Source organism: Sturnira hondurensis, unplaced genomic scaffold (genome assembly GCF_014824575.4).
Source record: "Sturnira hondurensis isolate 20B ecotype Veracruz unplaced genomic scaffold, ASM1482457v3 Scaffold0007378, whole genome shotgun sequence".
Taxonomy (NCBI): Eukaryota; Metazoa; Chordata; class Mammalia; order Chiroptera; family Phyllostomidae; genus Sturnira; species Sturnira hondurensis.
Window position 1 is genome coordinate 198,676 of NW_028080009.1, and position 21,570 is coordinate 220,245.

At 37.5% G+C, this 21,570-nt stretch overlaps 2 protein-coding genes across 2 annotated transcripts; both read right to left on the reverse strand.

The window, feature by feature from the left end:
• Window positions 1-8,711: 8,711 nt before the first annotated feature.
• LOC118990840 (olfactory receptor 52N5-like) lies at window positions 8,712-9,679 on the reverse strand. Its single transcript, XM_037051630.1, is given in 3 exon segments — window positions 8,712-8,831; window positions 8,833-9,492; window positions 9,494-9,679. Coding segments are annotated over 3 exon segments (966 nt in total).
• An 8,561-nt stretch (window positions 9,680-18,240) lies between these two features.
• Window positions 18,241-19,154, reverse strand: LOC118990841 (olfactory receptor 52N1-like). Its single transcript, XM_037051631.1, is given in 4 exon segments — window positions 18,241-18,529; window positions 18,531-18,981; window positions 18,984-19,112; window positions 19,115-19,154. Coding segments are annotated over 4 exon segments (909 nt in total).
• Between the last annotated feature and the right edge of the window lie 2,416 nt (window positions 19,155-21,570).

Below are 21,570 nucleotides of genomic sequence, written 5' to 3' on the forward strand. Positions count from 1 at the left end.
TTTTTTGCAGATGACATGATAGTGTATATGGAAAATCTTACAGATTCTACCCCAAAACTGCTTGACCTAATAAATGAATTTGGCAAAACAACAGTATACAAAGTCAATGTTTAAAAATCAAAGGCATTTTTGTACACAAACAATGAAATATCAGAAACAGAAATCAGGAAAAATATCCCATTTGATATAGCAACGAGAAAAATAAAATACCTTGTAATAAACCTAATCAAAGAGGTAAAATACCTGTACTCAGAAAACTACACAACACTGAAGAAATAAATTAAGAAAGACACAAACAAATGGAAACATAGTGTGTTCATGATTAGAATAATTAACATCATCAAAATGTCTGTAATACCCAAAGCAATTTATAGATTCAATGCAATACCTATTAAAGTACCAATGGTATATTTCACAGACATAGAAAAAACACTTCAAAAATTTATATGGAATCATAAATGACTCTGAAGAGTCACAGCAATTTTGAGAAAGGAGAACAAAGTAGGAGGGATCACAATACATGATACCAAACTGTATTACAAGGCCACTGTAATCAAAACAGCCTGGTACTGCCATAAAAACAGGCACATAGACCAATGGAACAGAATAGAGAACCCAGAAATAAACCCAAGTCTCTATGGTCAATTAATATTTGACAAAGGGGGAAGAAGCATAAAATGGAGTAAAAATAGCTTCTTCAACAAATAGTGTTGGGAGATTTGGACAGCTACACACAAGAAAATGAGAGTTGATCGCCAACTTACACCAAACACCAAAATAAATTCAAGATGAATAAAAGACTTAAATATAAGTCATGACATCATAAAAGTCCTAGAGGAGAACATAGGCAGGACAATCTCAGATATCCCATGCAGCAATATTTTCACTGATATGTCCCCTAGAGCAAGTGGCATAAAGGAAAGAATAAACAAATGAAGACTTCTGGCCAAAATGGAGGCATAGGCAGACACACTGTGCCTCCTGGCACAACCAAAATAAGAATGACAAAAATTTAGAAACAAACAAAAAAATAAAACAATCAGTACTGACAGAAAATTGAACTGTATGGAAGTCTGACAACCAAGGAGTTAAAATAGACATACTCATCCAGACCAGTAGGAGGGGCGGAGTTGGACATCTGGTTGGAGAGGGGTCACAACAAAAAAAGCTGTGGCTGGTGGGCTTCAGGCACACAGGTGGTGGCTGATACACTCCAGGTGCAGGGTGGCAGCAGGTGAACCCAGCGAGGTGGTGGGTTACGGATGGGTACAGCATGCATGGTCCCACATTCATGCACAGGTAAACCAGGCAAAACTGGGGAGCAAGACAGACGGCACAACCCAAGGCTCCAGAGCAGGGAAATAAAGCCTCAAAACACCAATTGAGAACACCTGTGGAGGTTGAGGTTCCAGGAGAGGCTCCCAGCCTCACAGGAGAGTTTGTTGGAGAGACCCACAGGATCCTAGAATGTACACAGGCCCACCCACATCGAAATCTGCACCAGAAGGGCCCAGTTTGCTTGGGGGAAGTGGCATAAGGTACTGAAATCCAGCAGAGAGCAGAGTAGGTGCCATTGTTCCCTCTCAGACCCCTCCCCCACAAACAGCTTTACGACACAGTGGTGTGGGTTGCCCTGCCCTGGTGAATGCCTAAATCTCCACTCCTCACTACGTAACAGGTGCGCCAAGACAGAAAAAAATAGCCCAAACAAAAGAACATATCAAAGCTCCAGAAAAACTACACCTAAGCGACGAAGAGGTAGCCAGCCTATCACATGCACAGTTCAAAGCACTGGTGACTGGGATGCTCACAGAACTGGTTGAATTTGGTCACAAATTAGATGAACAAAAAACGAAGGCTACACTAAGTGAAATAAAGGAAAATGTACAGGGAACCAGTAGTGATAGGAAGAAAACTGGGACTCAAATCAATGGAGTGGACCAGAAAGAAGAAAGAAGCATTCAATCAGAACAGAATAAAGAAACAAGAATTCAAAAAAAAACTAGGAGAAGCTTAGGAACCTCCAGGACATCTTTAAACATTTCAACATCCAAATTATAGGGGTACCAGAAGGGAAAGAGGAAGAGCAACAAGTGGAAAACTTATTTGAACAAATAATATATGGAGAATTTCCCCAATCTGGCAAAGGAAATAGACTTCCAGAAAGTCCAGGAAGCTCAGCGAGTCCCAAAGAACACGGACCCACGGAGCAACACGCCAAGTCACATCATAATTACATTAGCCAAGATTAAAATGGAGAGAATCCTAGAAGCAGCAAGACTAAAGGAGAGAGTTGTCTACAGAGGAGTTCCCATTAGACTATCAGCTGATTTCTCAAAAGAGACCTTACCAGCAAGAAGAAGCTGGAAAGAAGTATTCAAAGTCATAAAAGGCAAGGACCTACATCCAAGATTGCTCTACCTAGCAAAGCTTTCATTTAGAATGGAAGGGCAGATAAAGTGCTTCTCAGATAAGGTCAAGTTCAAGGAGTTCATCATCACCAAGCCCTTTTTATATGAAATGTTAAAGGGACCTATCTAAGAAAAAGAAGATAAAAAACATGTATAGTAAAATGACAGCAAACTCACAATTATTAACAACCACACCTAAAACAAAAACAAAAGCAAACTAAGCAAACAGCTAGAACAGGAACAGAACCACAGAAATGGAGATCACATGGAGGGTTAGCAACATGGGAGTGGGAGAGGGAGAGAGGGGGAAAAGGTACAGAGAATAAGTAGCATAGATGGTAAGTAGAAAATAGACAGGGGAAGGGCAAGAATAGTATGGGAAATGTAGAAGCTAAAGAATTTATACGTATGACACATGGACATAAACTAAAGGGGGGAGAATATGAGTGAGAAATGGTGTGCAGAGTAGAGGGCAGTGAAGGAGGAAAATGAGACAACTGTAATAGCATAATCAATAAAATATATTAAGGAAAAACAAAACAAAATAAGCAAATGAGATCTCATCAAAATAAAAAACTTCTGCACAGTTAAAGAAAACAGCATTAAAATGAAAAGAGAATGGACCAAATGGGAAAACATATTTGCAAACAATACCTCAGACAAAGGTTTGATTTCCAAAATATATAAAGAACTCACATGACTCCACTCCATGAAGACAGACAACCCAATTAAAAAATGAGCAAAGGACTTGCATAGACACTTCTTCAAGAACAGACAAAAGATCCAGAGACATATGAAAAGATGCTCAACATTGTTAGCCATCAGAGAGATACAAATTAAAACCACAATGAGATACCACTTCACACTGGTCAGAATGGCCATCATAAACAAAGCAACAAACAACAAGTGTTGGAGAGGTTGTGGAGAAAAGGGAACCCTAGTGGGTATGGAGAAAAGGGAAACCAACAGGGATTCCCAGTGTTAGTGGGATTGCAGACTGGTCCAGCCACTATGGAAAGCAGCAAGGAATTTTGTCAGAAAACTAAAAATGAAACTGCCTTTTGACCCAGCAATTTTTTAAAAAGTATATTTTATTGATTATACCATTACAGTTGTTCTATTTCCCCCCTTCATTCCCCTCCACCCTGCACACCCTCTCCCCCACCATTCCCCCCTTTAGTTTATGACCACGTGTCTCAAGTTCTTTACATTCTATATTTCCCCTACTATTCTAGCCCTTCCCCCTATTTTATACCTACCGTCTATGCTATTTATTCTCTGTACCTTCTTCCCCCTTCTCCTCTCACTCCCCTGTTGCTAACCCTCCATGTGATCTTCATTTCTATGGTTCTGCTCCTGATCTAGCTGTCCCCTTAGTTTGCTTTTGTTTTAGGTGTGGTTGTTAATAACTGTGAGTTTACTGTCCTTTCACTGTTCATATTTTTATCTTCTTTTTCTTTGATCAGTCCCTTTAACATTTCATATAATAAGGGCTTGGTGATTTCTGTCATAATATTTTAAGATTTTATTTATTTATTTTTGGAGAGAAGGGAAGGAGAAAGAGAGGGATTGAAACATCAGTGTGTGGTTGCCTCTCACATGTGCCATACTGGGGCCTGGCCCACAACCAAGGCATGTGCCCTGACTGGAAATTGAACCGATGACCCTTTGGTTCACAGACCCACACTTAACCTACTGAGCTAGACAAGCCAGGGCTTCTGTCAGTATTTTTTTTTTTACTTAATTGTTGTTCAAGTACAGTTTTCTGTCTTTTACTCCTATTCCAGCTCACCCACCCCAGTACTCCCCACATCCCTCCCATTTCCACCTTCCTTAGTTGTTGTCCATGTGTCCTTTAAACTAGTTCCTGTAAATCCTTACCCTTTTCCCCCTGAAATTTCCTCCCCTCTCCCCTCTGGTCACTGTCCCCCTGTTCTCTGTTTCAGTGTCTTTGGTTATATTTTGCTTGCTTGTTTGTTTTGTTGTTTAGCTTCCTGTTAAAGGTGAGATCATATGGTATTTGTCTTTCAATGCCTACCTTATTTCACTCAGCATAATGCTTTCCATTTCCATCCATGCTGTTGCAAAGGGGAGGAGCTCCTTCTTTCTTTCTGCTGCAAAAAATTCCATTGTGTATATGTACCATAATTTATTGATTCATTCATTTACTGACGGGCACCTAGGTTGCTTCCAGCTCTTGGCTATTGTAAATTGTGCTGCTATGAACATTGATGTGTATAGGTTCTTTTGGATTGGTGTTTTAGGCTTCTTGGGATATAATCCTAGCGGTGGAATTGCTGGGTCAAAAGGCAGGTCCATTTTTAGTTTTCTAAGAAAATTCCATAGTATCTTTAAAACAGGTTTTCAGTTCCTTGTTCTCTCTCTTTTCCTTCTTCTATGCTTATGATATGAATGTAGGTACAGTTGATGTTGACCCAGAGGCACTTTAAATTATCTTTATATTTTAATTCTTTTTCCCCTCTAATTTATTCTTTATTTCAGTTATTGTATTCCTTATTTCTGACTTTTTTTATGGTTCTTATCTCCATTTTTATGCTTCCTATTGCTTTGTTGAAGTTCTCACTGAGATCACTGAGCAATCTTTTTTTACACTTTTAAAAAAGATTTTATTTATTTTATTTTTAGAGAGAAGGGAAGGGAGGGAGAGAGAGAGAGAAAGAAAGAGAAATAGAGACATATCAGTATGTGGTTGTCTCTCCTATTCCTCTAGCTGAGGACCTGGCCTGCAACCCAGGCATGCGCCCTGCCTGGAAATCTAACCAATCACCCTTTGGTTTGTAGGCTGGCACTGAATGATCCACACCACCCAGGGCTCATTGAGCATTCTTAAAACTAGAGTTTTGAAATCTTCATCTGATAGATTGCTTGTCTTCATTTTGTTTAGTTCTTTCATTTGAGACATGTTATTTTTTGTCTCCTCATTTTGGCTGCCTCCTTGTGATTGTTTCCATGTATTAGGTAGAGCTCCTATATTTCCCAGTCTTAATAGAGTGTCCTTATGTAGTAAGTACCCTGTTGGCCCAGTTGCACGGTCTCACTGGTCACTTAAGCTAGGTGTTCCAGGTGTGTCCCTTGTGTGGGTTGTGTGTGCCCTCATGTTGTAATTGAGTCTTGATTGTTGTTGGCACATTATGGGAGGGATTAACCATCATGTTAATTGGTTATGAGGACTGGCCATGAATATAATGGAGGAATATGATGGAGGAATTTTGAACAGAATTTGCTTGAGTGGAGCCAGGTACCTGTACAGTATACCTTTTGGGTGGATTGTGTATGCAGGTGGTGGGGTAGTGCTTTAGTATGGTCTGAAGCTGGCTACCAGATGTGTTGGTTTTGGTTTATCTTGGAAGGGACTCTGGTGTAGGCTAAGGTCAGATGCTGCCTGTTCTGTACTCAGGGTCACTTGGTATTTGTTAAAAAGTGAAATGCAGATGGTTACTTTTTGTGCTTGGCTTGGAGGTACCTGGAAGAGGCTAAGCCATGATCTGTGGCCATCTGCCACTAATGCCCTGCTTAGGGCTGCTTAGCAAGAGTTGCAGGTCATGCCAAACCTAGATACTCCTTGTTTAGGGTTTGTTAACCTTTGAGAGATTTTTAGGAAAATTCATGACATGAGTAAGTCAGGCAGTTTGTACAGAAAAGCCACTGGAAGTAGCTCGAGTGGGTCCACAAGTTGGATTAGGTGGGGTCTCAGAGAGTCACCAGTGAACAGCGCTAGCAAGTGGGGTGAACATCGGAATGAACAGTGCTATCGAGGTTGATGGATACTCAAACATGGCACCCGCCTGCAAGAGCAGGCTGTGTCGGGTGAGTAGTCGGCAAAGCACAATGGCTTCTGTCAGTATGTCTCTCTGGAAGAAATATGAACCTACGATCTTCATCCTGAAAACAGACAATTTAATTTCTTTCTGTATTTCTCTAGTGCCCTTTGAGCTGCTTCCCCAGCACTGGAGCTCAGACTGAGTGAATCCAATTAAGATAATGCATAGGCCCTTTAAGAGAAACACCTGGGACACCAGCAGCCTCCATCTCAGTCAGCCACACTCTCCACTGGTTTTCACAGCCAAAAGTAATGGGAACTTCTCTTCCTGGCAGTGGAACCCTGGGCTGGAAACCTAATATTGGACTGGGACTCCTCGATCTCCTTAGGGGACCTCCACAATTAAGATATCCCTTTTGATATTTAATTGCCACACTTAGGTGTGGAACCATACCTTTTCCTGTCTCCACCCCTCCTACCAGTCTCATCATGGCTTCTTCTGTATATTCTTAGTTTTAGGACATTTGTCCAGCTAGTTTTTAGCTGGTTCTTAATGATGGTTGTTCTGTAGTTTAGTTGTAATTTTAATGCGGCCATGGGAAGAGGCAAGTATAGCATTTATCTACTCTGCCATTTTGACCAGAAGCCTGCCTATTTAATTTCTTGACCAGACTTTATAATGCTTATTAATAAGTTTAAAAATAGCAATAATAAACCTACTATATTACTATAGCTATTTGAAGTGAGTGACTATCATGGAGAAACTATATTAAAACATTTTCACACACCTGGTAGTTGTGAGCATTATTTTTGTAAATGTCCATGGGTATTCTTAGAAATTTTTATTTAATACAAAAAACTCATATCAGTAAATAACTGAGGAAGTATAAATTAATATTTAGAAACAATGTGGATTTTGTGAGTCAAATATTGCATTTATCACTTTTGAGGACTAACCTATATAATAACATATTCTTTATTTCTTGAGTAAAATGGTTTTTACTCCATTATCTCTACTAAATGCCATTCCTTAAAAATCCCTGACTGCTGTATTCACCTATATATTGTCAGCATAATTCATAAGCTGAATTTTAGCTTCAAACACTGCCCAGGCTGAAGTGACCTGCCTGAGAAGCCATTTCATTTTATATCTAAAATGAAGATTTCAAATATAGATGAGACATTTAAAGACTCTCTCAAAAAATTTATAAAATATCTTATATGGACACATTAGAGAAAAGTTGTAATGAGCCAATATCAGTGACCTAATTATGTTGGTGATGAAGAAAACATAAGACAAAGGCACCAAGATATAAATCCATAATTAACTCTAAATTTTCCCACTATAGTTGCAGAAAACATATAAAGAGGTAGCCCCCAAAACAAAATTTATTCATTAAAAATTGTGTATTTATTCTTACATGTTTAAACTTAGGTTATCTTCAAAGTACTCTCCAACTAATGCATTACACCTATTGAGATGCTTTTTCTACTGCTCAAAATAGTTTTTGAACTCATGAGTTTTGATGCCTTTCAGTACTTCTGCCATTTTTTGTTTCACCTCTTCCACATTGACAAAATGTTTCACTTTGAAGACTCTTTTCACCCAGGGGGACAACAACAACAAAAAGTCACTCAGAGCAAGATTGGGTGAATAGGGAGGGTAGGAGATGGGGATCCTGCCATTTTTTTGACAAAAACTGCTGAACATTCAGTGTGCCGTGAGCAGGTGTACTCATAAATCACCAATCATGAAATGGGCAAATGCACTGAAAGAATTTTTGGAAAAAAAATTCATTAAAACTGAATGCAGCCTCTCACAACACCAGTTTGTAAACTGATACAGATGAGTTCCTAGATCACCCACCTAGTGGGGAAAGCCTGTACTACAAGGTGCCCACCCTCCAGAAGATAATTTAGGTTTGGGGGGTTCCCCCACATGCATCTGAGATAGACAATGAAAAACATATACTGATACAGGGTGCAGCCAAGGGGGAGGGCCCAGAAAAGATTTAGAATGGTGTCCAGAACTCAAAGTGTACAGGAATATTGGAGGAAATATTAAGATGTCCTCACCACACCCCCCCCCCCCAGGTGTCAGTTGGGGGAAGGGATGAATGNCCCGGAGTTGGGACAGTGGGAGAAGGGAGCGCTGTGTGTGTGTGTGTGTAGGTGTATACCCTTAAAGACTTTAATATTTTAAGGAAGGTATTAGGCCTGAATAGCATTAAATAAACATTTTGTTTCCTTTTTCACAAATCTCTGGCATTGAGAGATGTCTTTCCAATTGGCGGCAGACAGAAGAGCCCTATAGATATCAGTGTATCGTCCTTGGGAGGGGCCCCTGTTTTCTGTAGCAGTTTTTGGAATCCCTCGGTGGGCCAAGTATTGCCCCCGCCTGGGACCCTTGTTTGGTAACAATACCACACATATACCAAACATATACCACAGTGGTGTCAATGTATGACACCACTCATTAATTTCTTTTTTGTTGTTTTACATTCATCTTTTTTCTAACTTCAGTTGTCCTGGATCCTTCCACATTTTTCATGCTGGAAGAGCTTAATGACACTGTCTCGGATCTGTTTTGTTTTTACCCCATAAACAATGGGGTTCAGAGTTGGAGGAAGAAGAAGATTAAAGGTTAGCCACAATGATATGAAGAGAATGGGGAATAGTGTGTCCTCCAAAATGGTGGGAAAAGAAAGTGAAGAATGCTGGAACATAGGTGATGATAATGGCAGATAGATGGGCAGTGCAGGTGCTGAAGGCACTTTGCTGAGCCTCTGCTGATGAAAGGCTGACCACTGCCCGGAGGATCATGGTGTAAGACACAGATATACAGCAGATGTCAAACACTCCAATCAGGAGAGCAACCATCAGACCATAAATGACATTTACTTTGATGCTGGCACAGGATAACTCTACCACTGACATGTGGTCACAATATGTGTGGGAGATAATATTGCTTTGGCAGAAGGGCAAATGCTTGACCAAGAATGGAAAAGGAATCATTAGCAACACACCCCTCAAGAAGGTGACAAGCCCAGCTTTGGCAATGATAGGGTTAGTGAGTATGGTAGCATAACGCAGTGGGTAGCAAATGGCCACATAGTGATCCAGAGCCATGAGCATGAGCACACCAGACTCCACACCTGTGAACCCATGAACAAAAAACATCTGAACTAAGCAAGCATTGAAGTTAATTTCCTTGAGATTAAACCAGAAAATGCAGAGTGCATTGGGTAGAGTGGTGCTGCAGGTAAAGAGGTCAATGAGGGAGAGCATGGCCAGAAAAAAAATACATTGGACGATGTAAGGCCTCCTCATGATGAATGAGGTACACAAGGCCAAGGTTTCCCACAAGGGAGATGATATACATTGTGCAGAATGGGAGGGAGATCCATACATGTACCCTTTCCAGACCAGGAATTCCATTAAGAATAAAAGATTTTGGAGCCACATATGAATTGTTGGAAGCCAGCATAACTAATTCAATAGGTGAACATTAGTTTTCCAGAAGTCTTTATTCTGAGAAAAAATTAAGAAATAGAAACTTAATTCAGATCATTCTTGAGAATGCAAACTTAAATTTGGAATAAAATTACATCTATGATGGTACTAACAATTTTGAATAGTGACTTTGAAAATGCTATATTCATTTATGCATAGTATTCATAAATGCTATATAATTATTGAATAATACTATACTACAGATAATATTTTAAAAGTTTTAAGAGAGCCCAAATGTAATTTTTTAAAGTCATAATTATAAAGTTGCAATTGTTTTTTATCATCAAATAGAAGAAGAAACTGGAGCACAAAGAGATCTAATAATGTTGAATGTTACAAAATTAGATTCAGGTACATAAGTGATATTCATATTTGACTCTACCTTTCATGCAAAATTTTTACACTGCATCTTTGTTTGATAGAGTACATGGCTTGTGATAGCAAGTTATAATTGCAGGAAGGATGGCCTGAATTTTTTTTATTACACATTGTGTGGCAATATGTAATGAGATTGTGGTTATTTATGCCAAATAAGATCTTATGCAAATTTCAGCTCTTTCCATACAAATTGGATGACTTCATTTTTGAAGCCTCAGTTGCTCATTTATAATGTGAGGCTAATGATAGCTACTGGAAAGAGTTCTGAAAAATTACCAGAAGCTTATTTTACTCCTAGATTAGTATCCTGGTGAATTAGATATACTAACTCAAAATGCAAGTGCAGATGCTATATGAATATAAGATGCAAAAATGGTGGCCAAGAAGTTCAATCTATCTTGATTATCCCATGAAAGAGAAAAAATAAAGAGATCTCCCTTTCTCAAATATCCCGTAGTCCCTCAAAGTCATTGGGTCATCTATTTTCTTTCCATATCTTTTTTCTTTGTATAATTCAGGAGCAGAATGTTCTCTGGATTCCCCCTTTATTCCTTCTATAGAAAATATGTCCACTCTCACAATCTTGAGTATAGCCAACAAGAAGATAATTTTCATATAATTAAGTTATTAAGAAAGCTATGTCATAATTGCTGATTCCTCCTTCTAAATGTATACCGGATACTTCAATTTTAAATTGAACGTGGCCAAGACTAAACTCATCACTTCCACCTCTACCCCCTGCCAAAAATGGGCTCTATTTCTGAGTTTTGGTGGGTTTTTTTTGGGGGGGGGGGTAATAATGCCATCATCTGCTACATGTTTGTGATCTTCATAAGTGTCTCTCTACCACATCTTGGCTATAATTTCTTTACACCTCAAATTGTTTTGGTTCAGCATACCTATTATCTGTGCTCTATAATCAGAAGACAAAAAATTCTATTTTTAATCCAGAAATATTTCTAAATTCAGCTTTTCCATTCTATCACCATTCTGTTCTGTTTTAAAAACCACCTAGCTACATCCATCTATTTCTGTGTTTTGCCTCTTTTCAAGTCAGCTGTGTCTTATAGCATAATTTTTAAGACATTTTATTTTTTAATCCTTACCAAGGATATATACTTATTGATTTGAGAAGGAAAGGAAGAGAGAGAGAGAGAGGCATTAATGTGAGAGGAAAATATCTTGGTTGCCTCCTGTATGCACCCTGATGGGGGATTGACCCCATAACCTAGATTATGTGCCCTGGCCAGGGATCAAACTCACAATCTTATTAGTGTAAGGAATGACATCCCAACCAAGTCAGGGCTTGAACACATTTTAAGCCACTGCTTAATAGTCTTCAATGTCTTTCTATAAATTTTAGGTTAGGGCTCAAATTTTTTGGCATGGAATTCAAAAAAGTAAAATTTAGGTCTTCTAAACTCTTTTTCATTTTATTTCTTTCCATTCCCAGATCACCCAGAAGTGTTCTACTTTGAATGATAAACTGTATCCTAACATTCCATGTTTAAATTTTGCTGGACTATTTGACACTCAGAGATACTACATATGATGGAGACTCCCCCCAAAAGAAATTTATTTGTTAAAAAATTGGGCCCTGGCTCGCATAACTCAGTGGATTGAGCAGGGGCTGTGAACCAAAGGGTTGCAGATTCAATTCCCAGTCAGGGCACATGCCTGGGTTGCGGGCCAGGTCTTCAGTGGGGGCCACATGGGAGGCAACCACACATTGATATTTCTCTCTCTCTCTCTCTTTCTTCCTCCCTTCCCCTCTCTAAAAATAAATAAATAAAAATCTTCAAAAAACTGTGTGTTTATTCTCACATGTTTAAACTTCAGTCACCTTCAAAGTACTCTCAGTCTGATGCAATACACCTATCACCCTTTTTTCACTGCTCAAAACAGTTTTTGAACTTGTCAATTTTGATGCCTTTCAGTGCTCTGTCATTTTTTGTTTCATCTCTTCCATATTGTCAAAATGTTCCCCCTTGAGGATTTTTTTAAATCCAGGGGAACAAAAATCATCATTCAGAGGAAAATCAGGTGAATAGGGAGGGTGGGGCATTGGGATCAGGCTGTTTGGGATTAAAAACTGCTCAGCACTCAGCCTAGGGTGGGTAGGTGTGTTCTCAAATCACCCATCGTGAAATGAACAAATGTGTGGAAAGAGTTGAAGCAGAATACAACCTCTCACAACAATGCCAGCTGGTACATCGACACAGATGGTTTCCTAGAACACTCACCTAGCACAGAAAGCCTGTATTACAAAGGGCCGCCCTCAGAATACTATCTTGGTTTTGGGTAGTTCTCCCCTCAATACCATGCTGACTTTGCTCAATTTGTTTCCCTTTGAAAATCAGTCTGTCATACCTCATCTTAATAAGTCTTTTTTAAACATTGAGGTAAAATGGCACTTTCTTTAAAAAGTAATATGTACTCCAGAGTTCCGCGTAAGTGATAGTCACTTACTTCCTTGGTGCAGGCACAGGATGTTTAATTTGTTTGCCCAAAACTATTAATAATTCAGAGTGAAATCCAGGTTTTTCTAGCTCAGACTTGGCCAAATCCTTTATAAAGTCTAAGGAGCAGTTAATTACCAGCTTTATTTCCTCACTTATTTGTTTTTATGCTTGTTTGCTTCCCAGCCACCTCCAGAGGAATATAGGACTTCGTGTGTCTAACTTGAGACCTCTACAGCTGTTGCCTCTTATAATTTCTTCTTGCCCAGTATTTCAGCCATTTTCCAGGTAAAAATAAGAGTTGTATGGGATGATGTAAACTTTCCCTTTCAAAGATGAAGGTAATTTGGTTACAAGTACCATTTAGACTTACCCTGAAACTCCTCCACTAATTCTTTTTGTGGTTCTGGGGAAGTAAAAAGGAGACAGAATATAGGAAAGCATTGGAAGTGCAATAGTGACAAAAGCACAGGAAGAGAAGTCCACCTCAAGGTCTTCTTTTGGTCTTACATTGAGCCTTTTTTCAAAGAAAGGAACAAAGCAACACTATACTATGAAAAACACCACATTGTACCAATCACAAGATCACTTTCTTCCTTGTTGACAGTAGTTTCCGTTACCTGAATCACATGCCTTAGCTTCCAGGCTTTGATAAAAAGTACAGTGATTGATGTAATCACTGCTGCTTCTGCTGTTTCCTCATCCCACACCGGGCAGCCACTTGACCCAAAATACGTGCAGCACCCATTGTTGCCTCTGGCTATTTAAAACAGAAAACAAGCACATTAGATTTTCACTTGATCTTGGTACCCGGAAAAACTAGGATGAATCAGGTACTGCTTAGCTTCTAGGAAGGTCACCAAGGTTCATTTTTCACTTCCTTCTCACTTCCATGCCGTGCATCTCTAGAGATCGCTTAGGATACCATTTTAGAGGAATTTGGGGCCTGGGACATAGAATAAAATTTTATTAATTGTCTGAATAATCCTCTCCCTGATCCCCTGGAGAGGTATGTAAAAAAAAAAAAGCTGAATTCAGAAAAGAGAATTCTAGATTCTCTTAGATGATTTCATCTTTTTTGTTGTTGCTGTTGTTATAGTTTAGGAAATGTTTTTCCTAAAATGTCCAATTTAAATTTTTTGCATACTTAGTGTTCTCACAGAGCCTGAATTTTTCAAGTGTATAGATTCTAACTATAGTTAAACAGTTTCATTAGTTAATTTTTATTCAGTTTATTGAGGTGACATTGGTTAATAAGATTGTATAAGTTTCAAGTATACAATTCTGTAACCAAGCACCTCATCTGCATATTGCATTGTGTGATCAGCACCCAAAGTCCAGTCTCCTCTCACGACTATATACTTGACTTCCTTTACCTTCTTCAACCTCCCCTTTCCTGCCGAGAACCATCACATTCTTGTCCATATCTACAAGATTTTTTGTTATTGTTTGTTCATTTGTTGCTTTCTGTTTTATGTCCTTTGATGGTTGGTTATATAAAGAAGGTGCAGAACATATATACAATGCAATACTACTCAACTATGAGAAAAGGATGAACTACTGTCATTTGCAACAACACAGATCTCATGTTTGAGAATATCATGCTAATCAAAATAAATCAGACAGAAAAGGACAAGAGCCATTTGTTAACTTTTCTAAAATTCCTTTAATCCATCATGTGCCAGCCAGTGAATTCTTTGGAACTTACTATAAGAACTTTCTATGCTTCTGCTTTAGTTCTTTTATGTTTACCTTTGTACATAAATAGCCAACTTGCATACTTACTCAAATATTTACCCATATTCCTATAGAAAAAAATCAGCAATACTATCCTGTTGTCTGTATTTACCTATTGAAATCTATTTACTTATTTATTATTTAAATTAATTTTTTAATTTAAATACAGTCCTATGAGTCAACCAGTTCAATATTGTCATAGTTATTTTATCTAACCAAGATTCAATATGTTCAGTAGCTTTCAAAAAATACAGAATTCTGTGATCTCTCCACTAAAAACTGGTGAAACACATCCCCGCCTCTCTTAAGCCAAGCCAGGTTTTCTGCTTCAAAGTCCCTCTCTGTTACCCTCAAATTTTCCCTATTTTTTAAAATGATGATGACCTATAGACTTGTGCTAGAACTATTCCTTAACTGACCTACGAACTGTTTTAGTATATAGGCCAAATTGCCACCTATTTTACCCCATTAATGAGGATAGAACCTGGATTTAAAAAGAAGTAAATTGGAATTTGATAGGTTGATTTTATGTTGTTTCACTGAACTGAAAAGATAAAAGAGGGTGGGGAAGGGTAAAGTAGTGACTTGGAGGGAAAAAGATGTACCTATTTATCTTTTTATGATCTGAGGCATTATAAGGTTAATATTGTCAAATTCTCTGTTACTGTTCTTATACAGTATATTTATAAAAATGAATGCATATAAAGAGAAGAGTTATCTGTACACACATACCTTGCTGACACTATTTTGGTTTTAAAAATGGGATGAACATATTCTTCCTAATTTTTCTAGACTATGAAATTAACCTACAACATCTCCTGTACAGCAATGTCCTTGACCCCTGTGATGACACAGGCAGAATGGAACAAGACTAGGCTTTGTTGCACTATAAGCCTAGGAGCAAAACATCTGAAAGACATTACTTAACCCACCGTAGAGTTCCAGACAAGAACAAATGTGAAAGGTGCTCATGCCAGAGAGGGGGCCCAGGAATATATGTAATGGTGGCACCCTATTTTCACCTTATAAACCTTAAATCAGAAGTGCTTAGTCTTGTTGACTTCCCACAGGAAACAGGCTTAATTTCATATTGTCAAGATTCCCAAATCTCAATGTAAAACAGCTTAAGAGCCCCCAGGGACCACAGAGCTCTAAGGGAAAGCATGCTACAAAGCTTCATATAGGTATGTGGGAAAAATTAAACTCCCAACTGCAGCTGGCCCTCAACTGAGGGCAGTCCAGCAAGTAATTCCCATGGTACAGATACACCACCATTAGTAATAGAAGTTGAAAATTTTCATCTAATTTTTTCCTTTCATGAAATTTATTGTATGCCTGTTACACCAAACAGGATTTTAAACACTACCATATAAACACTTTAATTAGAAAAAGCAAAGACAAAAGTGTTTATCTTATGAGACACAAAGACATATCATCACTTATAGTCTTCAAATATTACTGCACTTTAATTTTCATAATTTGGCAATGAATTTATGGCAATTAAAAATAGGGTGAAGTGCATATAGATGTGCATGCTTTTACAAGTGTTTATTTATTTTGAGTTCCCAAATATTGCACTTATTAATTTCAAAAGATAACAATGAAATAAAAAATATTTTATACAACATATACTTATGATACTAAGAAACGCCTGTTATTAGAATTTTGTATGTCTTTATTTCCATGCATATGTAATGATTTTTTAAATCAGAATCATAATTCACAGTTATTTTAGCACTGAATACTTCTATTTATATATACATACAATGGAAAGTTAGTCATGAGAAAAAAGAAAATCTTGTCATTTGTGACAACATAAATAGATCTTGAGGACATTTTGCTAAGTGAAATAAGTCAGATAGAGAAAGGCAGATATTATATTATATTACTTCTATGTAAATTTTAAAAAGAGAAAGATAAAAATAGAGAGAAGAATGGTGGCTATTAGAGGCTGGGAGTGGGAAACTAGGCATGCGTCAATTAAGGGTACCAACTTGGAACTTGGAACTAATAGATGAGTAAGGCCTGGAGATCTAATGCACAGTGTAATGATATCAGACAACACTGTATTCTAAACTTCGATGTTGCTGAGAGACTAGAGTTTAATTATTCTCACCACATATATGAAATGTGACCCAATGGAGGTGTTAACTAATGCTACATTCATAATCACATTGCAATATGTAAATGTATTAAATCAACACAGGTTATGCACCTTGGACTTACATTATTATACATCGATTATATCTCATAAAAATAAATTTAATAAAAACAAATAAATTTTCAATGACTTACTCATTAATTCAGATGTTTATCCAAATCACTTTCTTTAATTATTTATGTCAGATAATGTCTGTCAAGATGAAAATAAAAATGTGGTTATGAGTAATCATTTCTTTTGATAAGTAAGAACATTGGTCTATTATCTTTTAGCATTAATATTTGCTAGTAGGCATTTTTTTTTAATTCAGCAAATGTGCATTGTTTCTTTTGATACGTTAATGTTTGCTCTGCCTGAAAAATTTTAGGGTCTTTTCATTACCTTTGTGTTCTTTAACTTCACAGCAATGTGTTAGATTGAATCAATTTTCTTGATATTTCTTGAAATACAAATTTTTAATTTTATTATAGAAAATACTATACTATAGTTGTTTGAGTAAATTCTTTCTTTGCCTCAATATTTTTCCCTTTTAATAGTCTTTCCTCTGTTAATGTAGACTTTTGCTTCCTTGAAGTAATTTCTCTCTCAAGTCAATTTAGGTTTTACATTGCTTTGTCTTTTTCTTCCTTTCTGTGATATTTTTGTTTCTTTAGATATTTTTCTGTCATTCATTCTTTTCTGTTATAAAAGTTAATTTCTAATTGTCTGTCTACTTCTTTTCCATAGAAGTCCCTTTATTAGTTTATGGGTTAAATATATATCAGATATTTCTAAAAATATTGATGCAGAAAACATTTTCCTGAAAAAAATAGTAAGGATGATGACATTGGACCACTACAGAGGAAATACAATTTTGACTTTGTTGTAAATTAATATATGTTCATCCTCAATATTCATATTATTATTTATATACTTACAGTAATTCAAATACCGTTTATTAGTTTTCAACTATTCTAATCAATTATAAACAAATCTGGGAAAGATTTCCAGAATCATAGCAAATAGTCATTGTTAGAAATGCATGAGAAATACATGCGGGTGGATCTGACCCAAGTGCCTTTATTTGATGCTGCACTTATAGGTGGGCTGAGTCTGGACCAGACTGAAGCCTTGGGAGAGAGGCAGGAATAGTTTTCTTTGTTTTTTTTTTTTTAAAGAAAAAGCACAAGGTTTTTGAGAGAATAGGAGAGGGGTTAGTCTCTTGCTCTTCTGGATGGGTGCCTTAGGGTTTCAGGATGTGAGCCAGGACAAAGGTTAGGTAAAGGGCCAGACTGTTCCCAGGTACAGGGGGGTTGGTCTGACCACTGGCCATTGTGGCTGGTGCCAGATATCTATTGCACATGGTGGGAGAGGGTTTTGGTTGAGCTGTGGACTACCAAGCAAGTTGGGTTAACTGAGTCTTGGGCAGTCTAGCAGGTTGGGAAACTGGCCTGACCCTTTCAGTCATGAGCTAAAGAACAGAATATTAAAGATATAATTTATTAACATTAAAGTTAGAAGTATCAGATAAAGAAGTAAACTGGCCCTGGCTGGTGTGGCTCAGTGGATTAAGTGCCAGTCTATGAATCAAAGTGTCACCAGTTCAATTCTCAGTCAGGGCACATGTCTGAGTTGCAGGCCAGGTTGCCTGAGGGAGATGCAAGAGGCAACCATATATTAGTGGTTCTCTCCCTCTTTCCTTCTCCTCCCCTCCCTCTAAAAATAAACAAATGAAATATTTTTAAAGATAAAAAAGAAGAAAACTGTACACACACTCTTCAGAAGACTTTATTTAAATGTTATGAGATTTGTCCTTTACTTTCAGCAAGACCTAATGACACTTTCTTCAATCTGCTTGGTTTTCACTCCATACACAATTGTGGGGCTCATTGTGGGAAGCATGAGCAGATCAAGAATAGCCATAATAATGTATACGTGTGGAGGAATAGGGTGTCCCCCCAAATGGAATGTTAAGAAAGTGAAGAAAGCTGGGACACAGGTGAAGATGATAGCAATGCAAGTGCTGAAAGTCTTCTGTTGAGCATCTGGTGATGATAGACTCACAACTGCCCCAAAAATCATGGTGTAGGAGACTGTGATGCCAAGATATCAAAACACCAATCAGAAGGGTGACTATTAAACCATAAATGGTGTCTACTTTAACATTGCCACAGGATATCTTGACCACAGACATACAGTCACAATAAGTGTAGGGTATGACATTCCCTTTGCAGTATGGCGGGCACTTGGCAAGAAAAGTGAAAGGGATAAGTATTATACCTCTAACAAAAGTGAGGAGCCCAGCCTTGGCAATGACTGAATTAGTAAGGAGAGTAACATAGCATAGGAGGTAGCAGATGGCCACATAGTGGTCCAGGGCCATAAGCATGAGCACCTCAGACTCCATCTCTGTGAAAATGTGCACAAAGAACATCCATGCCAGGCCAGCCTTAAAATCCATCTCCTTGAGGTTGAACCACAATATGCAGAGGGTGTTGGGAAGAGTGCTGGTGCACATGAGCACATTTGTGAAGGAAAGAAGGGCTTGAAAGATGTACATAAGTTATTGTAAGAATCTTCAAAGTGAATGAGGTACATAACAAATTTTCCTCTGATGGTAATGTTGTACATGGTGCAGAATGGGAAAAAGATCCACGGATGTGCTTCTTCCAGCCCAGGGTTGTCATTTAGATAAATGAAGCTAGAGTTAGGCTGGTGCCATTTAGAAATAACATAATGACTGTTGGAAGTTCATAGTACAGCAGTTACAGAATTGCTCTGCAAGCAGAAAAAAAAAAGAGTAATTGACAAGCAGGATTTCCCCCCCTTAATGGTAAATTTATCTTTCTTGTAGATCAATCACCCTATATGGTCTCTTATGTTGACTACATGACATATACACTGTGTCAGTTCATGTCATAAGCATTTGGCGTTGATAAGATAACCTGACTGGGCCTAGTTAACATGTTAGATGTGTATGTGTCTAGGGTGTTTTGTTATCATTCAGCCCATTCTTCAGGCTGAAATTAGCCATTAACTGACAAACAAGACGATTGAAGAATAAATATTTGCCATGTTCTAAGTTCTTATCATATTAGTCAGAGATGCCTATTCCATTATGGAATGTTAAAAATTTTAATGGCTCTTGTGGATTCAACTTTCTTTTATATATTGTTGTTCATGTACATTTATCTTCATTTCACCCCACTGCTCCAACCCCACCCCACTCATCCCCACTTCCTGTCCTCAAACCCGCCTCCTTTGGCTTTGTCCATGTGTCCTTCATACATGTTCCTTGATGCCCCCCCAATTATTCCCTATTATCCCTCTCTCTTCTCCTCTCTGATAACTATCTAATTGATCTTTATTTCAATGTCTCTGGTTGTATTTTGCTTGCTTGTTCGTTTTGTTGATTAGGTTCAAGTGAAAGAGAAGTACCATATCAACAAATCAACAAATCAACTTTCTAAGTTAATGTTTTCCCTAACAAACATACTGACAAAGCCTTCAACCTAGGTTTAGCCTGAATTCCTCACATTGGTTTGCAGAAAGCTTAAATTCTGAAAACTATAATCTTAGAAAATCTTAAAGGTAAAAACAAAATCCCTTTTCTAATTTCATCAAATGGCCACCTGTGAGTTCTTTTTGTCAATACTACAGTAAATAGTAAAGAATCATTGAACATGCAATAACTTATAAGAAATAAATTTGTTTTAAAGTTAGAGTCTCTTTTAATGGACTTATAGAATCTAATCTAATAAAAATGTGCATCCTCATTATCTTAAAACAGATGGCATATTTTTTAAAAGATTGTACTTTATTTTCTATCCATATCACAACTCCAAAAAGCCATAGAATTAATTATTTCTCAAGGTACATAATGCTCAAACACAAGTTTTTCCAGCATAAAGAGATGCTCAATAGACTTCTTAAAGATCCATAGAAAAAGAAAATATGGGAGGATAAGAATTGACCAACACTTAGGCGGGGTAAGGAGAATATTTGTTGTAATAGTATTTAGTGAAAAGATAAGAACAAATGTATGAGTATAAAAAGGATGCAAATAGAGTACTTATAAATTCTTTTTTAAAAAAACTGTACTTGAACAATAAAATAATTAAAAAAAATAAAAACTTAAATACAAAAAATTTTATTGATTTTTTCCATTACCATTTAACCTCCTTATGTTCACCTCCCCCTGCAATTTCCACACTGTTGTCCATGTCCATGAGTCTTTTTTCCCTTTTTACTCAATCTCCCCATAACTTAAGCACCCCACCAATTGCTGTCATCCTGCTCTCTTAACCTGTCTCTACTTTGCATGTTATTTCAGCTTCTTCATTAGACTCCACATATAAGTAAAATCTTGTGGTATTTGTCTTTCTCTGAATGGCTTATTTCACTTCGCATAATGTTCTCCAGTTACACCCCAGCTGTCACAAAGTGTAAATTTTTCTAATTTTTCATGGCCAAGTAGTATTCCACTGTGTAAATGTCCCATAGTTGTTTTATCCACTCATCTATTGATGGACACTAGGGTTGCTTCCATATCTTGGCAATTGTAAATAATGCTACAATGAATGTAGGGGTGCTTATGTTTTTTCAAATTATGTGTTTTTGGATTTCTTCAGAAATATTCCCAGAAGCGGGAATATTTCAAATATTGAATCAAAAGGTACAACCATTTTTAATTCTTGAGTTATCTCCACACTGCTTTCCACAGTGGTTGCACCAATCTGCATTCCCACCAACAGTGTACTAGGGTTCCCCTTTCTCTACATCCTCACCAGCACTTGTTGTTTATCTCGGTGTGGTTTTCATTTGCATTTCGCACATTACTGTTGGCATTGAGCATCTTTTCATATGCCTATTGGCCATCTGTATGTCCTTTTGGGAGAAGTGTCTATTCAGGTCTTCTGCCCATTTTTTAATTGGACAGGCTTTTTTTGGTGTTGAGTTTTGTAAGTACCTTATAAATTTTGGATATTAACCATGTTTTCTCATTCCATGAGTTGTCTTTTTATTTTGTTAATGGTCTCTTTTACTGTGCAAAAACTTTTAAGTCTGGTGTATTCTGATTTATCTTTTCTTTTGTTTCCCTTACCTGAGAAGATATATCAGATAAAAGATTGCTATGAGCAATGTCCTAGA